Here is a 22,805-nt window from a genome sequence, read left to right on the forward strand (position 1 = left end):
CGTCCATCTGCGCGTGAACGTAGAAAAAAGGCGTTAGCAAAAGGTGAGATGATTAGATGAGGAAGGTGGTAAGAGTAAAGTAGAGTCAAAAGGTAGTTATCTATAGTTCAAGGGGGTATATAGGAGTAGACAGAGTAGGTTTAGATCGTTCCTAAGCTAACGACCATTCTAGGGCTCGTGCTACATTCAAGTACGGCTCTGATACCAATTGAAACGAACCGAGTCCCTGAAAGGGCAACCCGACTCCCTGTATCATCGTGATAGTCCTTGGATCAGTCGCTATCACATACAGAACTCATTACAGGTAGAAATCAAAGTCATACCAGCAATTACAGAACATTCATGGGTTTAACTTATTACAGCATTCAGGATATCAGTAATAATCTCCGAGTACAAGCCCGATGGGCTAAATGAGGTGCAAACAGAAAGCATAACGGTAACTAAGACTTCATGCTGGTCCTCCTTCGGGAATCTTCTTCTCCACAGGCATCCTTGAGTGTAGCACGCCTTCAATCATACCACCCGTTGTCGTTGTTATCATACTCCGAGTCATACCCTGCATCTACCCAATCTATCCCCAAGGATGGGATAGGTCCACGTCACCATCTGCATGAAGCAATATGTTGATTCATTAAGGTAAAAACAATGTCAAGGAAAGGCTATGGTTTCCTATGCAAGCATTTATAGATAAGTCATCCAATCTCCTTCAGACGCGGGCAGCTCCGGCACTCCGGACTCCCAGTCAACTAACTTCCACTACAATAACTACCCAAGTTCGGTGCGGGAACTCTCTCTCCCCGCACCTCAGCTGCTATCCGAGCAGGAAAGTGGACTAGAGGAAGGTAGAAGAGTATATATGTGGATCTACCTACAGTGTGGTGCCAGATCAAGAGTTGTACATGACCGAGTACGCGGCTATATATATAGTTTTCACCCTGCAGGGGGTTGTACACATGTACCCACTCGCCCCGAATCCAGCCGGCAAGCAACTCCGACTATCTCCGAGGCACTAGTCAACGAAACTAACGGCTACGGCACCATCCTACTCCCGGTCTGGGGCGCGTCCTCCCGCAGTAGGTCGCCCGGGGCTGTGAAGCTATCTAGAATGGAATCTCCATGGATCCTGCGATCGGGAGTGGTAGGGTCCTGCCCTCTCCCCCTGACACTGAAACACTATCCTCCTACAGTAATGGTGCCGCACATAGCTAGCTCGGGCTGGGTCCCCCCTCATAAAGGATAAGTGGTGTGCACGTTTGACATAGTTCCGTCACTAGGGCCACAAAGTCAAGTCCTTAACCCAGCAAAGGCGAGCGTCTTCATCTACAGTTTGCGTTCTGTAAACACGGTTCGCGATCGACACCCATTACAGTTATCGCCACCTCAACTCCTCAACTCATGTTCCCACGGGAACAGCCTTGCACCCGCCACAGGTGCTCGTCAACCATCACAGGTGCTCACAGGGTCGTGCCCAACACACAACCCCCAGCTCCCGACCCTAAAGTCGGAGAAAGGGTCCGCTCGCCCCGCTGTAACCTACCCACCAACTCCTATATATGTGGAGGCACCTTCCAGCAAGCAAGGACTATATCATGTATGTATTCCCATACCCGAATCTCACACACATAGTAGAAATAGCATACATCAACAATCATAAACATGGGAAACAAGGAGTACGGTAGTAAATGGCCATGCAAGCTCATCTCAACACTCAATTTGGGGGCGTAGCGTGTCTAGCAAGCAATGCCTAATAGGTATTCAAAACATGGATGGGCGTGAACCTGGGGTCTCCTCGTAGTGCTTCTGGAGTTGGGGTAGTCGTAGCCTCCGGTCTGCTCCTCGGCGTCAGGTCCTATTCGTAATTACGGGAAGGTATAAGGGTCCAAGTGCAAAGATGCACAAAAACTCCCCAAAAGAATATCCAAATAATAGCAACTCCTACTCTAACACGTAGATCATGATTTTAGAAGAATTATGAAACTGCTTTCATAATTTTCGGTGCTACGGTTGATTTATTATCAATTTTCTAAGCCTAAAAACATTTCTAAAAATAATAAAAGATTATCGGAAAGCATAAAAGAAAATTAGTGACACGTGGCAGCCTCTGGGCATGCCATGTGGCATGCTGACATCAGCATGACATCAGCTTGGGGGCCGGCTGTGCTGACGTCAGCGTGTCCCATGGTGAAATCAGCATTGACCAGGTCAACACTGACCCGGTCAACGGTCAACGGTCACAGGGGCCCACTGGTCAGCCAGCGGTTCTCACCAATAGGTGGGACCCGTGTGTCAGTGCCGTGTAAAAGAAAAAGAAAAACGCGCGTCGTCGGGCCGAAAGTCTTCATGGGCTTCTCTTCTTCTTGGGCCTTCTGGGCCGAACTCGGCCCGTTCTCTTCTGCTCCTCTTTTTCTTTTTCTTCTCTTCCTGCTGCGGCTGACAGCCCGGTTCCACGTGTCGGCGACGCCTTCCGTCACTGCAGCTGGGTCTCGCGCGTCATCCTCTCCAGGATCTTGTGCGGCCTCCATCCGATCCGATGCGGCATGTTGCGGGTGTGTGCGGTTGTGTGTGCAGGCTGTCAGTGCACAGGGTGCGTACCCAGGTCACGCCGCAAATGCGACGTCGCGGCGCGGGCACGGTCACCATGGCGCAACGGCGAAGTGGTGGCGACGTTCCACAGCGACGCCTGCTTGACTCCGGCGCTCTAGCGGGCAAAGGCCCACCCTTGGGCATTGGTACGCACGCGCGCGCGCTAGCTAGGGCCAAAGGCGTGGCCTTTGGACAGCGCGCGGGCACGCTCGCCGGCAAGGCCATGGTGAGTCCATGGTGCACCGGCGGTGGCGCGGTCCTCCACTACGAGGCTACGGCGGCGAGGTACATGCGATAAGAGGGTCAGGGCTCATCCTTGGCGGTCCAGGCGTGGGAAAATGCACGCGCGCGGGCACCTGGGGTCCAAGGGCCACGGTGTGGCCGCGCGCTAGGCACGGCGGCGCTAGGACAGGGGTACGGCGGTTTGCGGGTTACGGCGGCATGGCTTGACGGGTTCCTGCAGGCGCACAAACAAGGGAACGAGGCTCCTAGGGCTTCACTACCGACGGCTCAACGGCGGCCAAAGCACACCGGAGCAGGGGTTTAGTCAGGCGAGGAGAACGGTGCTCACCTGGCGGGTCCGGTGAACAAGGGCTCTGCGCGGTGTCGATTTGGTGCAGGCGGGTTGGGGCAGTGCCGTGTAGCGTGGCTACGGTGTCTCCTCCAACTTCTTTCTTCCTTCCTCTCCCCCTTGCCTCCTCTGTTTTCCTCTCTCTTGGCGGCGGCGGTGAAGGGGGGAACCCATGTGTGGCTAGGGTTTAGGCGTCGGGGCCGTGAGGGTTTTATAGGCGATGCTCTAGGGTTTGGGTGACCCGGACGCCGAGGAACGGCGCGGATGTGATGGCCGCGGCGGGTGGACGCGTGGTGACATCAGGAGGGCTTCACGCTAGGGTTTTGGACTCAATTTGGGATCGGTTTGGGCACGGAGGGAGCCGTGGCCGACCACGGTGGCAGAGGGTGGAGTCACCTTGACTAGCGCCCGGCGGGAGGCGCGCTCCGCGCTGCGTCGTGACGAGGAATGCCGCGCGGAGGGAAAAAGCAGAGAGGCACGGGTGGTTGTGAGGAGGAAGGTAAAGTTTACAGGCGGGGCCCGCTTGTCAGTGGCTGCTGGCAGCGAACGGGTGAGAGGAGAGGGTATCGGGCCGGTGGCGCAGCAGGCCAGTGTGGGGCGGACTGGTCCGTGCGGGGCAGCCTGCTAGCGGTGCGAGCGCGTCCGCGCGCGTGGGCTCGCGCGGTGCGGGCCGCGGGGCTGGTTCCAGGCTGAAGGGAGGAAGGGGTTTGGTCGGGCCGGCTGGGTTAGAGGTTAGCGGGCCAGGCTGGTTTCAGGCCTGGTTTTGTTAGCGAGTTAGGTTAGCTTTTGTATTTGATTTGAATGGTTTTAATTCAAATCAAATACCACACAATTCAAACAAAACCATTCAAACGAATTTGAAACAAGTAGAGGCAAATAAACTCCAAATCCAAATGTGGCATACTAACATTTAGGTCCTTATGTTAGAATTATAGTTTAAATTCTAAGAATTTGGGAAAGAATAGCATTATCCCTTAAGTGTTCCTAGCTACTAACACTTCCACGCAAAACATTTTTGAAATTTCATATTTTTGAAGATTATAACATTCCATAAAATTACAGGATGTTACAGTGTCCAAGGACGATGCCATCACGAAACTTGAAATGACATTTTTCCCAATTCAGCACCAGGTCCTTTTCTTGGCATCATTGCAAGACCCTATCTAAATTTTCTAGACAATGATCAAATGTTTTTCCATAGACGGGGAAATCGTCCATGAAGACCTCCATGATTTCCTCGATCATGTATGAAAAGATAGACATCATGCACCATTGAAAAGATCCAGGAGCATTACAAAGCCCGAAAGACATCCTGCGATAAGCATAGATTCCATACGGGTAAGTAAACGTGGTCTTGCTTTGGTCGTCAAGGTGGATGGGAATTTGGTGATAACCGGAATACCCATCAAGGAGACAAAAGAAAGAATATTTGGCCAACCGCTCTAACATTTCTTCAATGAAGGGCAGCGGAAAGTGGTCTTTCTTTGTTGCCGAGTTAAGTTTCCGATAGTCTATGCACATCCTCCACCCCCGTGACTGGTCGTTGAGGTATAAGTTCATTCTTGCTATTCTCAACGATCGTCATACCTTCCTTCTTTGGCACAACTTGTACCGGGCTTACCCACTCGCTATGTGGCACGGGATAAATGATCCCGGCATGCAAGAGCTTAAGGACCTCTTTCTTAACAACATCTATCATCGTATTGTTTAGCCTACGCTGAGGCTCCCTAGAGTGTGCAGGTAGAGTCGATTGGGATACGATTAGTGCAAAGGGTGGGACTAATTCCTTTCAGGTCCTCGAGTGAGTAGCCAAAGACGGGTCTATGCTTTTCTAATACGGCTAAAAGTTTAGCCGTCTCCTCATCGGAAAGGTGACTACTAATGATGATGGGAGTTTGTGTGTCACCATTGAGGAAAGCATAGCGAAGGCCATCAGGAAGGATTTTTAGCTCTATTGGAGGTCGTGTTGGCTTCTCGTGAATGGGCAGTTCGAGCTTTTCCTCTAAATCGTCCTCTTCTTGGATGAAGAGTTCAGCATCTCTTTCTAAAGAGGGCTTAGAGTCGTCATCTGGCATGACGTCCAACACCTCCTCAATGGGTCCTTCTTGGGGAACAGATTCGGCCATGGAGTTTTTGGCTTGGCTGATAGGCAACGTGAATGGTTTTCCCCCAAGAGACACCTTCAGTCCTCCTAGATCAGAAACATCTAGGAGGAGTTTTTCTACGGGATGCCCTATCAAGATGTCGAAGTCCTGGACTTCGAAGACATGGAAGTCTAGAGCGATCTCCGTTTCCTTGTGCCAAATTGGCACTTCGTGCATAACCCCAATCCCTCTTAATGTGGAACGTGTCCCAGTTTTAAGGGATTTTGTAGTTGGAGTAACATGTCTTTCGCCTAAGTGATCAGAAGTGAACAAGGCAGAAATAATGTTTACTCCAACCGTGGGATTGTAAAGAGCCATGATTGTAGTTCCTTCTATGGAGCATGGAATAGTTAAGGAGGGGGTATGAAATTGGATTATTTTGGAAGATGTTCCCCCTTCCTGTACCCATTCGTTGCTCATGATAGTGGTTACCTTTTTTACGGTCTCTTTAAGGGAAGCCTTATCGAGACCGCCCGGTGGGTCTAAAGGGACTGGAGGCCTTTTCTGGAGGGGATACAATGTGGTATTGCCAAAGTCATATAATATATCCTCCTCAATGTTAAACGGGAATTCCGGAGGCAGAATTTCTTCCTCCTCTGGGTCTTCCAGTACAGGGGAAGGTTCGGCCGATGATTCATCATGGGTTACTAAAGAGTGAATGGGTCGGCTATCGAAACTTCCTCCTGGCTTGAAGGTTGTACTACTGGGAGGGGTTCTGTGAAGGAGGTGTTTTCCAGGATACGATCCAGGAGTGCCACCCCTTTGGAAGTGGTTTTATAGGCGAAAGATCCCCCAGCGGTGATATCAAGCTATTGGGCTATGTCATTGTTCAGCCCCAACCAGATGTGCTGAAGCAGCACATGGTCGGGAATGGACAAGTCTGGGCCGGCATGTGTGAGTTGTGAGAATCTAGCCCAGGCTGTCCCAAGGGTCTCCTTCTCATCCTGATGAAAGTCGAGGATTTCTTTATGCAGGGAAGCGATGTGAGAAATAGGGAAGAATGTGAGACAGAACCTGTTCCGCAATTCCTCCCATTCTCCGTTTACCTTCCCTACATTATGGGTGTACCATTGTTTCGCTTTCTCAGCAAGGGAGAAAGGAAATACCTTCCACCTAAGTGTTTCTGGTGCCATGCCTGCAATGGACAAGCAAGAGCACATCTGCTCGAACTCTCGTAGGTGATGGTAGGGATTTTCTAGTTCATATCCTGAGAAGGGCTGTTCCCGGACTATGGCTATGAAGCCAGGGTGGAGTTCAAAGCTAGAAGCTGTGATTGGTTTGGATGACTGTGGTGGCTCTAAGAACTCGCCCGAGGGAGCAGAGAGTTGGTGGATAGAAAGGGTGTCCATGGAATAAGGATAAAAAGAAAAGAAAGGATAAAAGAAAATATACACGAGCAACTAGGTATGAAGACAACTACGACAACCGCTCCCCGGCAATGGCGCCAGAAATGCTTGTTGGTATTTCTTAACTCTTACAGAGAAATCCGCAAGCGCACGGAAATACCGTTGTAGCACTTCACCCGGGAGTATTCAGAGTATCGTATTTTCCATGAGGAACGGGTGTGTAACTGTCTTCTAACTAGATTACCCCGAAGAAGATAAGAGATAGAGAGACCTTAGGGTAGTGTGATTCTGATCTAAGGATGGGTTCTAGGAAAGATACACTAATGTTTCCACTCGCTCACTTCGGGCACCGGGCTGACCCTGATCTGCCAAGGAATATCCGGTATCGCTCTATGTCGAACCTAGATGGGGGGGAGTGCACTAACCACGCAGACTGTCTCCATAGCAGACAGACAGGGCTGTCACCACCTGCCGTCTACCCCACAATACCAGCTGAGCTCGAAACAAACAAAGGTAATCTAAGCTCCAGACACCACGCCTAAGCCTTCGACTACTACTCTAGAGTTGCGCAGGGTTATCCCGTCTTTATCAGGGGCCCTCTTCTAGAGTATCCGCTACGAGAACGGACGATGAACCCGTGAACGAATGAGAACAAAAGAATAACTTTACCAGAACTCACCGAATAGAAGAACCCGGATATGTAGTCCAACCGTACCGTACTATCCGTAGAGGTACAAAGCCGAAGAGACGCCGACAAGTCTGACTCTTCTCCGCACTCCTTCCTCACACACTCCCTAGGCTAATGATACAAAGAGGTGGAGCCTCTCTACTCTTCTCCTTCACATATGAAAATGGTGTGTGTTGTGAGAAGTGGAGGGAGGCCCCTTTTATAGTCTTCAGGTGTGGTTCCCGCCAAAAGCATATATGGAAGGTGATCAGGAGGAGTAGGGAGCACGCCACGTCGAAGTGCATCTGGACGAGATGCTGGCCAGGTTCGGCCGACCCCACCTAGGAGCAGCTCGTCCTTATCTTCCTCGAGGAGTCTGACATGTGGGTCCTTGTCAAGATCCCGTGGTGCATTTGCTTTGGTCCCCCCGTTTTGCTCTAACTTGTGGGCCCTCTTTGTAAGTGACACGTTCAGTGTTGATCTTTTGTGCATTCTTCCTCGTGTTCACTTGTGTTTTCTCCCTTTTACAGATGTGGGTGCCTGCAGATGACAATTCACCAAAACTCGTGGAAATGATTAGTCATAAGCCCTATATCTAAGTTTGATGATTATTTTCGGTAAAAAGCTGCGGGAGTTGATGATTGAAAATGACTCTTAAGGACCGTCAACAACACCCCCACACTTAGTCCTTTGCTCGTCCTCGAGTAAAGTTTGAAGGACCAAGGTGGATGCCACTCCTTGAATTCAACTTGCATACAAGTTATTCCAAGCTTCTTCTCACCCTTGTGAATTTTTGTCTGGCTACCATGCAGTCTTGGGTGATTGAACAAAGGAACGACTCAGGGTTCAAGCTCCTGGCTCTTCCTGCTCAACACCTGGAGATTTTTATTTTGAAAACAAAAAGATAGCCTTGCTCCTCAAATTACTCTCTGAATCACTCTTTTGTTTTATATCCTCACCAAGGCAAATATGTTGCCGTCCTTCTCCTACCATCTATTCAGGCTTATGTGGGGCTCAGGGTCGGAGTGGAGAGGCATGTTTGCCTTGCTTGTATTGCTAAGTGAAAAACAAGATCCGAGCAGAAACGAGTCATACAGTCTGATCAAGATGTGCAAGTGTTTGGACTATTTTTTGGTGATTCATGAATGAACTCTTTCGCATGACTCTTTCCCTTTGTTATTTCCAACGTGGGCTATCAACATATATATATTTTTTTGACATGCCTTTGCAAGCATGTGGTACACCTTCTTTGGATATGCATCTTTTCTCTTTTTTTTGACATACTCCATGAGCATGTGGTCTTCCTTCTTTGGGTAGACATCTTTTATTTTGTTTTTTTTGCATAGCCCAAGTTGTTTTTGGAGAGGAAGGTCATTGAGTTCTTATTTGTGGAGTGATGGATGTGGCAACTATCTCCCAATGTGGAAGTATAGTATGTGTATGTGATCTTGATCAAGAGAGCATGACGAGTTTCTAACAGGGGTCGAGAGTTTGACAAAGCTCAAAGCAAAGGTAAACAATATTTGAATGTTGGGCATGAAAACTTGTCCTTGGCTTTGGTAGGAATTCATGATAATTTGAGGAGTCAAGCTATATTTATTTTAATTTTTGAAAAAGAAAACAAGTGCTTGTTCCAAGGAGGAGCATGGTGCCATCAAACCAAGTCATATCTCATTGATCAATTACTTAGAAAGCATGAGGTCCCTAAAGGAATTTATTCACAAGGTTAAAAAGAGAGCTAAGAATAAAATGCATGCAAGGTTTTATTCTTTGGAAGCATAAGGAGTTTTTAATTTTTTTTACGAAGAAATTTATCGAATTTAAACGAATGTAGGGAGGTTTAAGGATTTGGAGACGCAAACCAACGATCTGGAGTTGGATGGAGTTGAGTGGGCCCCACCAGGGGCCGGCGACCCCTGGGTTTGGCCGCCCCTGAGGTGGGCCCTCTCGCCCTCCTCTTTCGCGTGCTGGTCGTGTCGGTTTTGTGTTGCAATTTTGTGGGGTGCACCCCCCTACCCCACACACTTGTTTCTGTGCCTGTAAAATTTCTCAAGACAAAATGTGGCACAAATAAAAGGAACTCTGCTGGGTTGGAATCCGTGGAGTTCAAACTTTATTATATTGAAATGAAAAGGGCGCTTATTACATGATGCAAAGATAAACTCGAGAACTAAACATGGAAAACAAATGCGCCCTGTCGCTTGGTGGAGGTGCACACCTAAGCGATGTCCTTACCCTTCTCCAGGCGTGAGATCCTAGAGCTAAGGCCACGGCGGAGGGTATCAAGGTCGTCTTTGACCGACTTCAGCTCTAAGGACAACTCCGCCAGTTGGTCGCCCTGCTTCTGGATTTCTTTCTTTAACGCTACTATAGTCTTCAGAAGTTGGACGACCTTAGGCCCCTTTAGGACCTTCTCGTCCTCACTCTCGTACTGCACCCCAGGACGTGTGATGGCAGGAGGAGTTAGTTACCTCTTCACCCTTTTAGGGGTGGACGCAACGGATTCGGCCTCTCCCTTCTCCTTGGGGGAGAGCGCGAGAAAGAGACCCTTACTGTACCCCCCTCCGGGAGTCCAGATTCCTACAACCCTAAAATGTTTTGGAGTGTTGTCGCTAACGGGGGTGAGAGAGGTGGTGTAATGATGGCTAACTACGTCGCCGCTTTTGTTCTTCACAGTGTAGGCATGTTGCATCCCTTCCTCCATGGGCATCGGAGGCATCGGATCGGCGAAAAGGCGAATGGCGACATCCTTTGTGCGAAGTTTGCCCGTCGTCGGCCTTGGCGTAGTCCCAGGGCGGCCTCCCCTGCCCCTCTGGGCAGTGGACTTCTTGACGGTGCGCCTTGACGAAGGGGAGGCTGAGAGGCCTCCTCCCTAGTTCGGCCGAACCAGGGGATCGGCCGCCCCCGCCTCGGCGCCCCTCGGCGCCATCTTCCTCCCAGACGCTAGCATGATCGCCAGCAGTGTCGTGGCAATGTGCATTACCTCTTCTTCTACTGCTGGGCTTGCTAGAGCTTGATTTGCTGGAGATGGTTCGCCGTTGAGCCCGTACATGGACTTGGACCCAACGAACGGGATGATGGACTTTCCAGCCATGGAGATGGTGCTTTGTAGGTGAGAAGAGGCTGAGGAAGGGTGGAGTGCTTGGACTTTGGGTGAATGAGAAGAAGGAGAGGAGAGGAGATGAATTTAAAGGGAAGAGAGGATCAAAATGGTGCCAAACCTTCCGAAGTTCAGTGTCTCCACACAAGGAAACATGAAAAGGGACGTTGGGGAGTTTAAATTCAAAGGTTCAGCACCAACGGCCATGAGGTGGGGCCAGCCGACCCCTAGGTTCGGCCGCCCCCCTCTGGGCTTTTCTGTTCCTTAGTTTCTTCATGTGGGCTCCTAAAGTCGTGGGCTAGGTGATCGTGTCAATCTCAGGCATGGCTAGCTGCACCTCCTATCTTAGATCACGATTGTGGAAGAAACTCTCGTTTGGAGCTCTTAAATGCGTTGCCAGGAGGTTCAGGCGGTGCTGTGTCTCGGTGGGATGGCAACCGCGTCAACAAGGTGTGCGGAACAGTAACTGGTGCAGTCTTTGGTACGGAAGGTCATAGAGTGCGATTGTCTCGCTCGTGTTCGATCCTTTGGAGTAGAATAATCATTCAGAAAATTGAAATATACAGTAACCAGCCCCTCTTCGCAAGTCGCCGACAGGTGGGACCCACCTGTCAATCTCACAGAACTAAACGGTGCGACGACGGCGCCTGGTCAGCACGTCGCGTCCTCGTCTCCTGCTTGTGGCCCCTAGTTCCTGCGCCCCATATGTCAGTGGCTGTTGGGTGGAAACAACTCGGGACACCGACAGCATGGACACCGTGTCCCCAAAATTCATGAAGTAGAAGCAATAATACAGCATATATATCTACACTACTTTAATTAACTACTAATAATTAATTCACTCTAAAATTCATGAAGCAAAAGCAGCATAAAAGCAAAAGCTACACTACTAATAATTCAGTCTAAACTAAGCTATCCTCAGGAATAATATAGTGCAGTGGATAGACAAAAGCAAAAGGAAAGTAATCGTCGTCCCAATGCAAATTTACAAAATGCCAGTCAAGAACAGCTTGAGCTTGCGACGAATCCGGCAGTCCTCGCTGCAAAACACTTTGCATCCAAATTGCGGCCATGGTAGAACAACAATGGAATCGCACTTACCACGCTTGCACGGATCAAGATCGGCGCGCATCGGTAACGCCGCCTTTCTCCTCATCCGGAGCCAGCTTACCACCTTAGTGACCCTCTCGCGAATCTGGTAAGACTCCTCTTTGCTCAGCATTTTGGCACCGCCCCACGGCACCTTCACCGGTTCATCACCGACGGCCTGTCTCATGTACTGCCTAGCTGTATTGTCGACGCCAGCGCCACCATTGGCCATGTACAGGAGGACGGCAGCCACATAGGCCGCCACTTTGTGTCCACCGTGGGCGGCGCGATCGAGATTCTTGTCGATGACTGGCAGGGGTCTGATGACGGGATCACGGAGGATGACAATCATCTCGACGATGAAGCAGGCCTCCAAGTTGCCAACTTGGGCCAGGCGAGGAAGGAGGGTCAGATAGCCATCATGGTCGTACCAATACATCTAGTAAAACCGCTCGACGGAGATGAGCCGGCTAACTTCGGGATCACAGAACACACAGCGAATGAAGTGGCAGGTTGCCCGAAGCGAGCGGAGGTCCTCCATTGGCCGCACTGAGGTCGCAGTGATGCGGCCCGCGATCCGAATGGCCAACTCAGTAGGGAGATCCACCAGCGACGATGGGCGGCGTCGCCTCGCCGCCATGAGAGCCGGCCGGCGAGGATGGAGCTTTGTCGTGTGCATGTAGGCAAGCCGGAGATGAGGTGTTCAGATTACTTTAGCTCGAGAGGGGCCAGGCAGAGGGGAGAGTTGTGGATTTCTTGAAAAAAAGACCACCAATTTTGGATAGGGCAGACGAAGTTCAGCTGGCACCGCCGACAGCTTTGGCGGGAAGATGCGCGCGAAAAGGACCCGACCCCTCTTCGCCGGTCGCTGACAGATGGGACCCGCATGTCAATCTCACAAAAGAAAATGGATGGTCCCCAATCCTTAAGTAGTCGGGGGGCCATTCCAAATAGAATGCGAGTATGGTCTTGACAGAACTCTTGAGTAGCGCAGAGCCGGAACCTGTTTTCACATTGGGCCTTTCTTCTTCATGGGCCGGATCGAGTGGATCCTGGTGGCTCACTTAAACCTCTCTGCCAGCACCACAGCAATTTCGTATCGGGCCTGACTTTGAAACGGGCCCAGGCCTTATATCTACGGGCACCACCTGGCCACGGTGCACACTGGATAGGCCAAACATGATAGCTATGGGCGATGGCCTGCTGGCCTGCACTTGTACACGTGGATGTTGGCTCACTGCTATCCAGTGGAGCCCGCGTTGACATATTTGACCCACAACCCTAACATGTGGACCTTCTGGTTTCAGTCAGCACACGTGGCTACCAGCTAGACATACTGGATCAGTTAACCGGGGCCAACAGTTGCATGTGTTACCCACATCAGCCTGCTGGGCCTGCACTTGTACAAGTGGACGCCCGGTCAAACCTCTCGCAACGGACTCGCGTTGATATAGTTGACCAGCAACCGTTCCATGACGAAGTGCCCCAATCTGGTTCTATGACGAATTGTCAGACGTGGCAGCCGGTCTGGTTCTATGATGAATCGCGTCGATCACAGGTACGAGGACTAGATGGCGCACCTTTTTTGTGACGATATGAAATATTGTTCTGTGACGCGCGTTTTACTTTCGTCATAGTTCCGCAGGCGCTGAGGGCTGTGCCGATGAACTATGACGGAACCCAAGGTGTACTGTGACGCGTGTTTTTCTTTTGTCACGGTTGCATAGTGTCCGAGGGCTGCCGACAAAGACCTACGACGAACCTGTTTTTTTTTTTGTCATAGATGTGGTCTGTTCAATGACGAAGCTAAAAACGTCATGCGAAAAATCACCATGGATGCTACTATTTCTACTAGCTAGCACAGGCGAGACCGTTGAGATCACCGGACAAAGACTCCGGTCTGTCCGGTGAGACATCGAGCGGTGAACATGTCCGATGCTCACCGGTCGGATTGGTGCATGGTAATAACAGTTGCATCCGCATATCCCCCAAGTCCATGAAATTATCTGGCCCATATTGGATGGTTTCATCTAGTAGCAAGATGGTGGAAGAACTAGACTAGTAACATAACTTAGTTCTGCAGACCAACCTGCCTAATTTTCTGAACTTAGTATGAAATAATAAGCAAACTGCTTCGGTGGCAAGGTGGCTTGTAATGTTTGGGACATGTCCTGAACACCAAAAATCACTATAGCCATAGTATGCTAATACTTTAATCTCCAGTGATTCGGGGAAATGATCTAATGCGACTCTTACTTTGCATCGGCTGCTGTGCTTGTTGTTGCATTCCTAGAATTCATAATGCCATGGTCCTAGAATTCAGGCTACCCGCGGCGAAGTGGGGCGACGTCCTATGTAGGGCTGTCGACAATGAGGGAGCGAGGGCGATGGTGAGGCAGCCCTATGGACAGACATGCTACCGACGGCGACGTCCTCTGGAGGCGGCTGGCAACGGGGACAGCGAGGGCATGGATCCCATCGGCGAGGGCGAGGGAGGCAGCCCTGCGGACAGGCATGCTACCGACGGCGACGTCCTCTGGCGGCGGCTGGCGAGGGCGACGGTGAGGGCATGGATCCTCTCGGCGAGGGCGAGGGAGAGTAGCAGGGGCTAGGGCACGATGGAGGCACGGGCGGCACGGAAATGTGCGTACGGTTTGTGGTGGGGGTGGGTTTTGAGGTGGACAAATGACCATAGTGCCCTTGGCGGATTAAAATTCTCAAAAGCAATTAATTTAGGGAGGTACCTATACCTCCCAACCACAGTAAAAGAACTCTTATTTCTATTGTAAGCAATGCATGTGCATTCTATTATAGTATATAACACGTCACACTTTTATAAAATCATGTTTAATATAATAATATTACAGTGCAATATATGAACCTCTGCCCATAGCAACGCACACGCATTTTTGCTAGTCAATGACTCAATTCTAATGCGCAGATACAAATGACGAATTGCAACAAGCCCCTCCCAGCCAATGGGAAGCCTGCAACTAACTCAAAAGTAAGCACACGTAAACAATGCAAGGGCGTCTTACGTAGAACACCCGAGTATCAATCAAGCAAGTCGATTCTTTCTTCTTCCTTGGTCTCCCCGGTGGTTTCTTGGGTGGCTCCTTCATCGTCATCGTCATCGTCCGGCATCTGAAGCTTGTCGGCCAATGTCTTGGCCCCCTTGAGCGCGATGACGAGCCACACGAAGGAGAGGAACTCGCCGCCTTCGCCGAGGCTCTTGGCGTGCTGGTAGCCCCTGCACATGCTGGCCGAGTAGCAGAGGAGCCCAACCCACACCCTGTACATGATCTCCCACCGGGTCTTGTCATCGCCAAGCTCCACCAGCTCCTTGGCGTGGTTCCAAGCCTCCTGGATGAGGGCGTGCTTGCTGCAGGCGTCCTTGGCGTCGTCGATGCTCCGCCATACCACTCTGCCCATGGAGTCCATGCTCCGGAGGGCCTCGTTGAAGAGGTGCTGCCGGCTGCCGGTCATCAGCATGTCCGGCCGGCAGTTGAGCAGGTGCGCCATGTAGTTGGACATCCCCGCCGCGCATTTGCTGTGGGTGTACGTGTAGGAATCCAGCCCCTTGGGCGGAGGGCTGAGGCGGCAGCAAAGGTCAGTGGCGATGTGCCACCGGAGGATGCTCTCGTCGAATGGCAGCTGGCGCAGGCTCTTCCAGATCGCTGTGTTGGTGTTGGTGATGCCCTTATCGTTCTCCTTGAACAACACCTCGAGCTTCTTCAGAGCCCAATTCTTCTTCTTGTCCCCCAAGAGCTCCGCTACCACAAACCCGGCGACCTTGCCGTAGAGATTGTTGCTGCGGTTGTCGCGGTGGAAGAAGCGTCCCTTGTATCCGAGGCTCCTAGCCCACTTGATCAACCGTCCGGTTCTGGGGTTCTTCACCTTCTGGACCGCATCGATGAGATTGTCGCCCGGGAGCATCTCGCACAGCGCAGGGATCTTGGTCTTGGACAGGACCCAGTACAGGAGCTCGCTGATGGGCACCCCGAAGACGTCGAGCACCGCGGTGAAGCTTAGGATGACGTAGGTCATCTTGACGTCGGCGGCATTGAACTGCTCGTATGCGTGCTTGTGGCTCATCGCGAAGAGGGCGATGGCGGTGGCGTGCAGTGTCGGCACCAGCAGGACATGGCAGGCCAAGTATGCCGGCGTGGACACCACGTTGGCCCTGGTGTAGATGAGCCCGAACGCCCGGCGCAGCCAGCTCTTCATGTTCTTCTCGGCGCCGGCATAGAGCGTGCCCAGGACGTCGTCCTTCGACAAGCCCGGGTTCTTCTGCGCGGCGGCGGCGGCGGCGGCGCCCAGTGACATGTCGGAGAGGATCATCTGGACCTTGTCGCCGTCTGACAGGATCGTGCTCCGCGGCTTCTTCTTCATCCTGACAATGGATCCGCCGCCGATCTCGAGCTCGGTGAAGAGGTACTCCCACGCCGACGTGGGCTTCTGCCGCTCCCCAGCGGCGAGCGAGGAGTAGACGGAGACGAGGCGGTTGATGCTGGCCCGCCGGAGCGCCCACGGCTTCTCGCAGAAGCTGAGGATCCCGATGAAGAAGAGCACGACCGCGGACCAGAGCAGGCGGCGGTCGCCAGAGTCGGGCCACGTCTTGTAGAAGGCGTAGAGGGCGACGGTGACCTGGGACACGAGCGTCACCGTGTGGCGCGTCCACATCTCGTTGTCCTCGATGTGGTAGGCGGTGATCTCCTCCCGGCCGCCGAGGTGGATGAGGAGCACCGGCGCCCAGAGCACCTCGAGGTAGCTCGCCCTGGCGCCGGTGTAGCAGGGATTGCTGGCCTTGGTCTGGCGGTTGAAGAGGGTGGCCAGCGCGTAGATGGCCAGGGCGTCGCAGCTGATGTACGCCAGCCAGATGAGCCACCGGAGCCAGGTCCCGATGGTGTACTTGCGCATCGGCGCCGCCAGCAGGAGGAACCACTGTATCAGGAGGCTGGCGGCGACGAGGACGCGCATCTGCCATTCGTCCCACCACCGCACAGCGCTCCAGATGCCACTCATCGCCGACTCGATCCCTCTGTGTGTGTCCCGGCCCGGAGCCTGCTGCTGGATTGGTGCGTGGCATTCTTCATGCAATCCCTTGCTCTCAAATAAGGACGAAAAGGAAACAAGATAAAGTCGTGGCAGTACAACTTTGATAGTGTCGATACGCTGCCTTTGCGTGTCCATGGAAATGTTCCGAGAGGCCTCACGTTGTTGGTACTTGGTAGTGATGATGACGCCTGTTGCCCGCTTCTATCTTTGAACTGATTCGAGTTATGAACTTTGTTCAACTACAAGCATGTTTGCGCGCTTTAATTTCGTGGATAACTTGCTGCAGGTATATAACCGGCCTTCATTCCCAATATATTGCGAAAATGTCTCATTTTTCATATACAAATACTACAAGAACACTATTTTTTTCTGAACAGTTTCTTTACAAATATGGCCAACGGGTTCTTGTATATTTTGCTGGTGATTTTGTAAGGGTCTGTCTCAATGTAAAGTGACTGATTTTTTGTTAAGCATAAGTGACTGTATTTTTTTTCAGTAACTTATTTTTTGTTAGGCGTAAATCACTGTCTTTCTTTGATTGACTTATTTTTTCTTATGTGTAAGTCACTTCTTGGGCTGCACAAAACCAGATTGGGTGCTGCAGTGGGCTATTATTTGAACTGCTTTTGGTTAGCAGTTAGTCTCTGGTGGGGTCTTAATTGGCCTGTGGGCTCTATTGACTGTTGGTTTGGTACTGTGCCCATTAACAATTCTTTGAACTATTTTGGACTAGTTGTTGGTCCGAGGTGAACTTGTTTTTGGACTGTGAGCTCTCTAGGCTAGCCGTTGGTATGTGGTGGACTGGTTTTTGGACTATGAACTCTCTGTTGACTGTCTTAATCAACAAAAAAGCGCAGAACAGCTCTGAATCAAGTGAGTAGCCCCCGAAAAATATAGCTGAGCTTCACTTTGTTTTGTAAGTGTTGAATTCAAATTACAAGACAGCATAGCGGAAACATGTATTAACAACCGTAATCCCCAAATATGGACAGCCAAAATAACAAAAATGTAATGTCACTATAAGTTAACTAAAAGTTATACAAACAAAACAGAAATAATTTTGCCTCAAGATAGAAGACCATGAACCACAATTGTTAGTGGATCTGGTTAGATAAAAGGCTTCCAGAAACCAAAAAAATGATAATTGACTAAAGAAAAACATTCCAACAATGAAAATAGCCACACTTAGTGGATCTGAACAGATTTGATTTCAATTTAGACTTAAATATTACACAGATGGTTGCTTGCCAAAAGTAGATAGTAGAATATCAGGTTGCAACTACATTTCAAAAGCAGGTCTTTTCCTCACCAACTCTGACACTATGCCATCCAAAATAACAAACCAATCAAACTACTATACAACTAAACTACTGTCCGACTCAGTTGCAGGCCCTTAGGTGCTGGTTGGTATCATCATAGTAAGGCATCTTCATAACACTTTTCACTAACTCGAAGAAGAACTTGGTGTCGCCAACAATGACATACCTAGCCCTCAATTCCTCAGCATCAACATGTTCAGGGCATAGAATGAATGCAAAGTTGCCATCTGGATCAACAACACAGTAATCTCGAACATTGGAAACCCAACTAACCTCTCTAGAGTACGAACAAACCGCATCCAAAAATTAAATGCATTACATATATAATTTACACAAAGACAATTTGATGTAAACAGAGTACAAATGGACTGTAAATTCAAAGTAAACATTAATTAACAGTATTGAACAAACTACAAATAAGCATACTAAATTGTAAAATGAACATTTCTATGAGAAGATAAAATTCCTCACCTGAGTTCTCCTTCCCTCAACTGATCAACTCCAATCCTACAAATCCCAGAAAGTAATCAGATCTGGTCATATGAAACAAAAATAGTAAGCTACAACAGAAACTCCAAAAAGTGTATCATCCTCACTAGAGAGCCAATAATCAATAAATCAAAACCAAATCTACAGTTAAATGAATAACGGCGGCCCATCTGGATTTCAAAGTGATGTATGTGTGAGAGATCAAAATCTGAAACTCTATATCAACAAGAATCCTCAGCCGATCACAGACAAAACTCGAGATCACCCGCAATAACTCTAGAACAATAAATATGGAGTGAAGGATAGGAAGATGAGAGTAGTAGTATAGACAAAAATATTGTCAAGTGACTTACTTTTGCTTATGTATAAGTCACTGTCTTTTTTGCATAAAATGACTTATATATTATTTTCTCGTAAGTCACCCATCTTTCATGTAGAGTGCTTGCCTCCGCATACAAGTCTTAATGTTCCTATAGTGTGTGCCTGTCCCTAACAGATCCGCTATATAATGTGTTGCACCCGTTAGATTTATTCGGGCTGCTATGAAGCATCTGTTGGCAACAGACCCAACAATAGTGTAAGGGCAATGCAGTTCTTATCTTTTGAATGAAAATTTGAAAAATAATAGGCTGGCCAATTGTGGCCCAATGAGTCAGTACTAGGTACTATTGACACATAGTATTTTTGAATAAAAAACAAGCCTAAAGTTATGTCTGTGCATTCAGAGATAAAATGAAAAAAAAGGAACACCAAGTAAAATTATACAATATAGAGACACTACCATACTAGGTTGTCCAGCTCTAGAAGTCTAGGGCAAAATTAGTTGGGACAGAAATGAAGTGACCACTCACCTTACTGTCACCGCAACACTAGTAGCACAACATAGGAAGGCCATGGCCAAGAATGACAACACCATCGGCCATGGTAGCACTGAGAAATGGAGCAGTCATATTAGACTATATATATTAGACTATATCCGTACGAGCACCTATGGAAATAACAAGTAACAAAATTCAACATTTAATGATTAGTTTCTGGATATAATAAAGCTAGACATGAGAAACCTCACCCACTAACTTGTGCACAAAAAAACCTAGCATATTTACATTGATGAGTGCACATAAGTAACACACACACACACGCATGCACATCATTTTTACCTAGATTTTCATATTTATAGTAATAAATGAGAAAATATAGATCTCACATGCCTATCAAAATACTTGGACTTTCATATTTACAGTAACAAATGAGAAAATTATACTGAAAATCATATATGATTTTTACATGACAGAACTAATTTAGTCTTCTGAATTCATGGAATACCTAGATGTATATCCACAGCAAAGCCCTGCAAGCAATATAATAGCAAATGTTACTCAAAAAGGGAAGTTATAGCGACCATAAAAAAATGTCTATTATTTAAGAAATCAGAATTCACCTCACTAATAAGGCTCTGCAGTGCCAACGGTAAAACTTGAGATCCCTGGTTCCATAATATGATAGTTATCCTATATGATTGCAAGGACTGATAACCATGGAAAGAGTGCACAAGCAATATGAGTAATTTATTTAGAAAAAATAAAGCACCAAAAATAACAATCAAACTGAAGAAGAAAAGAAAATTATTGCAGTTACACAAAAGCATTTATGAAATTACAGCACAACATACTATAGTAATTTTTTCTCAGTTGGACTATAATTATTAATGCTACGACTTGAGAAGATTCTTTGTGTAGTAATACAAAGATTATTGCTAGGCAAGACACATACAGACTTAGTGAGTACCTTTGAAGTAAAACATGGACACTGACAACTTTGAAGAATTATAAAGGGGATAAACATTGTCTGAAAAAATTCCTATGAATACTAGAGACCAATGCCTCTCAATACAAATGAACAGCCAGTTCTCCTATTAGTTTTTATTTTCACAAAGAAGACAAGAATAAGACCATGAGAGCATACAGAGCAAGTCGTGCATGATGGGCATACCAATGGTAGACTACCTTTATCCTGTCCCTTGGAAATGTGGAATTTCGTCAAACACCTGGCAAGCACAGCTGCTAGCTCCCAAACCAAAGACACAAGAGCGTTGCAACACTTGAAAAATAATGAATCTACTATACAGGTTGGCCATTATATCTCACAAATATAATATAGTGTGAAAATCAGTGTACAATAAAGGGTAACTTGTACTTTCATAAGACAGAAAAGCTCCCTAATTAATTCACAATTTTGATAATTAAACTAGAAAATTATATTATTAAATGTGAGTGTAATTATAGTATAAGTTACTTGTAGTTTTCTAGACATTGATCAGGAGTGCTAATTAACCAAAAACAAAACTGACCAATCAGCAACCACAATGAAGAAATACTGTATGTAAGACCATACTACTCATTAACAAAAGTAAGAGTTAATATATCAAACTAATAATCCCCTAGCCTCTTAAAAATGCTTCTATGGTAACCAAAATAGAAATGCAAAACTCTGAAACTAAAGTATGTGTAGAAAAAACTTTAAACTCAAAGTATGTTCATATAACATTAAAAAGTATACTATATTCTAAGATGAATATTTGCAGCAAAAGAGAAGTTCTTCACCTGAGTTCTCCTCAACTCATCAACTCCATTCCTGCAATCCTAGAAAGTAACAGGTCAGGGAGAAACTAAAATACTTGGGTATATTTGGCATCTAAAATCCTAGTGAAGTATTGCTCACTATTATGTTTTATAGTAACAAACTACAGAATTACAACACTAAGGAGGGTGTATTTGCAGATTGAGTCCACAATAAATCTTAAGCTCTCAACTCACCAAACTAAAAGAGTAAGACACGCTAGTATTTTTGTTGCAACCATAGCTTTGGTATTATCTTGTTCTCTTACATATAGAACAGTAAAAGAAGGCCTTAGTGGAAGATGCTAATGGCCATGATGGCCTCTAAAAACTGAGGATACATCCTGAGGAGAACAAGTGGCTCTCCTGACTTCACTCCCTAAAGACTAGGAGCTGCTAACAACACTGACATGTTTAGCTAATTAGCTCATCAACTGCTAACTGAATTAAAATAGAAAGATACACAAAGACTCGACACTACATACTTAACACGAGACATGGGTTACTGTCATAAAAATATAATGGACATAGGAAGAGGAACCAATCTGTTAGGTTATGGAACACAGAGAACGGTCAGATTGCTAAATAGGAAACTGGTGTTGCAAAAAGTCAATTTGAATAAGCTAATATGAAAGAACATTTAGTAATGTAATTGGCCCTACTTCAAATATTCTCCTATAACGTGATTTGGATATATCAACAATCATATTTCCACAACCGATCCCAAATACATCTATATGAAGAACAATGTGAGAAAATTACAGTAACCAAAATACAAGCTGCTCTAACATTTTACAGTAACAACCAAGAAAATTACAATAATGAGTCTGGTTGTAATTCTAGTATAAGCTATTTGTAATTCAAAGTTTCAATGAATGACGTTTTCAACCTGGAATGAGTAAACCAATAAAAGGGATAGGATAGGCAAGAAAGGAAAAAACATTCAGTCATAGAGTAGCGTATTTGAAAGAGTTCACATGGACCAAAATGCTCTACTTCTAATTGCAGTAGTACTACATGACTCAGGAAATCAGACAGGGCAAACTATAGTGTTAATTGTATGTACAAACTATATATTGCAAAATAGAGTAAATGATCCACTGGATGTAATGACAATTTGAGAAGGAAGTGAAGTTGCAAGCAATCTATATATATCACAACAATTCAAGTCTAGATAAACATTGTTGTATTTGTCAACATTTAACGAAGCCCCACTCAGAGTCGGAAAGCAAAAGGATGGAAAAAAATATATAGATTGCAACTGACCAGATTAAATGAAACATTTCAGACCAGAGTGCAGATAATCCAAGTAAAAGATGGAGCATCACAAGCATAGATAAAAAAAAACTAGACCTGGTAGTTCCTCACCTTATAAACTACTAGACCAACAATCAAATACATGTTAGCTAGTAGCCTGGTGGATGAAACAATGTTTAGTATTGATAAGTGACAGACCCTAAAGTCATCCAGAAGGGCCCAATCTAAGAGATATAGCTTGCTAATTAGCATATACAAGAAAAATCTAGCTGCAGAAAGGAACACTCTCCGGTGGCAAAATAGCGACAGTAATAGCTATGCAAGAAGTTTTGCAAAAAAATCTATTTTACTTAACTTAATAAATCGTGAGATACAATCAAAAAACAAGAGACACCAAGTGTTTTTTTAAGAAGCTTGACAGCTGAACAAAAGAAAACATCAAATTCCATGGTCTATTTGACAACATTTCTCAAAGATAACATTTGAATAAGAATAGACAGCTTACACACAGCTTGCAGCTTGGCAAAATATCAAATTCCACTAAGACAGATTAAATACAACACT

At 47.3% G+C, this 22,805-nt stretch overlaps 1 protein-coding gene across 1 annotated transcript; it reads right to left on the reverse strand.

The window, feature by feature from the left end:
- Nucleotides 1–14,331: 14,331 nt before the first annotated feature.
- LOC120639747 lies at nt 14,332–16,567 on the reverse strand. Its single transcript, XM_039915631.1, has one exon. The coding sequence runs from the start codon at nt 16,523–16,525 to the stop codon at nt 14,555–14,557; it is 1,971 nt and encodes a 656-aa protein (XP_039771565.1). The 5' UTR covers nt 16,526–16,567; the 3' UTR covers nt 14,332–14,554.
- Nucleotides 16,568–22,805: the final 6,238 nt, after the last annotated feature.

Source organism: Panicum virgatum, chromosome 7K (genome assembly GCF_016808335.1).
Source record: "Panicum virgatum strain AP13 chromosome 7K, P.virgatum_v5, whole genome shotgun sequence".
Taxonomy (NCBI): domain Eukaryota; kingdom Viridiplantae; phylum Streptophyta; class Magnoliopsida; order Poales; family Poaceae; genus Panicum; species Panicum virgatum.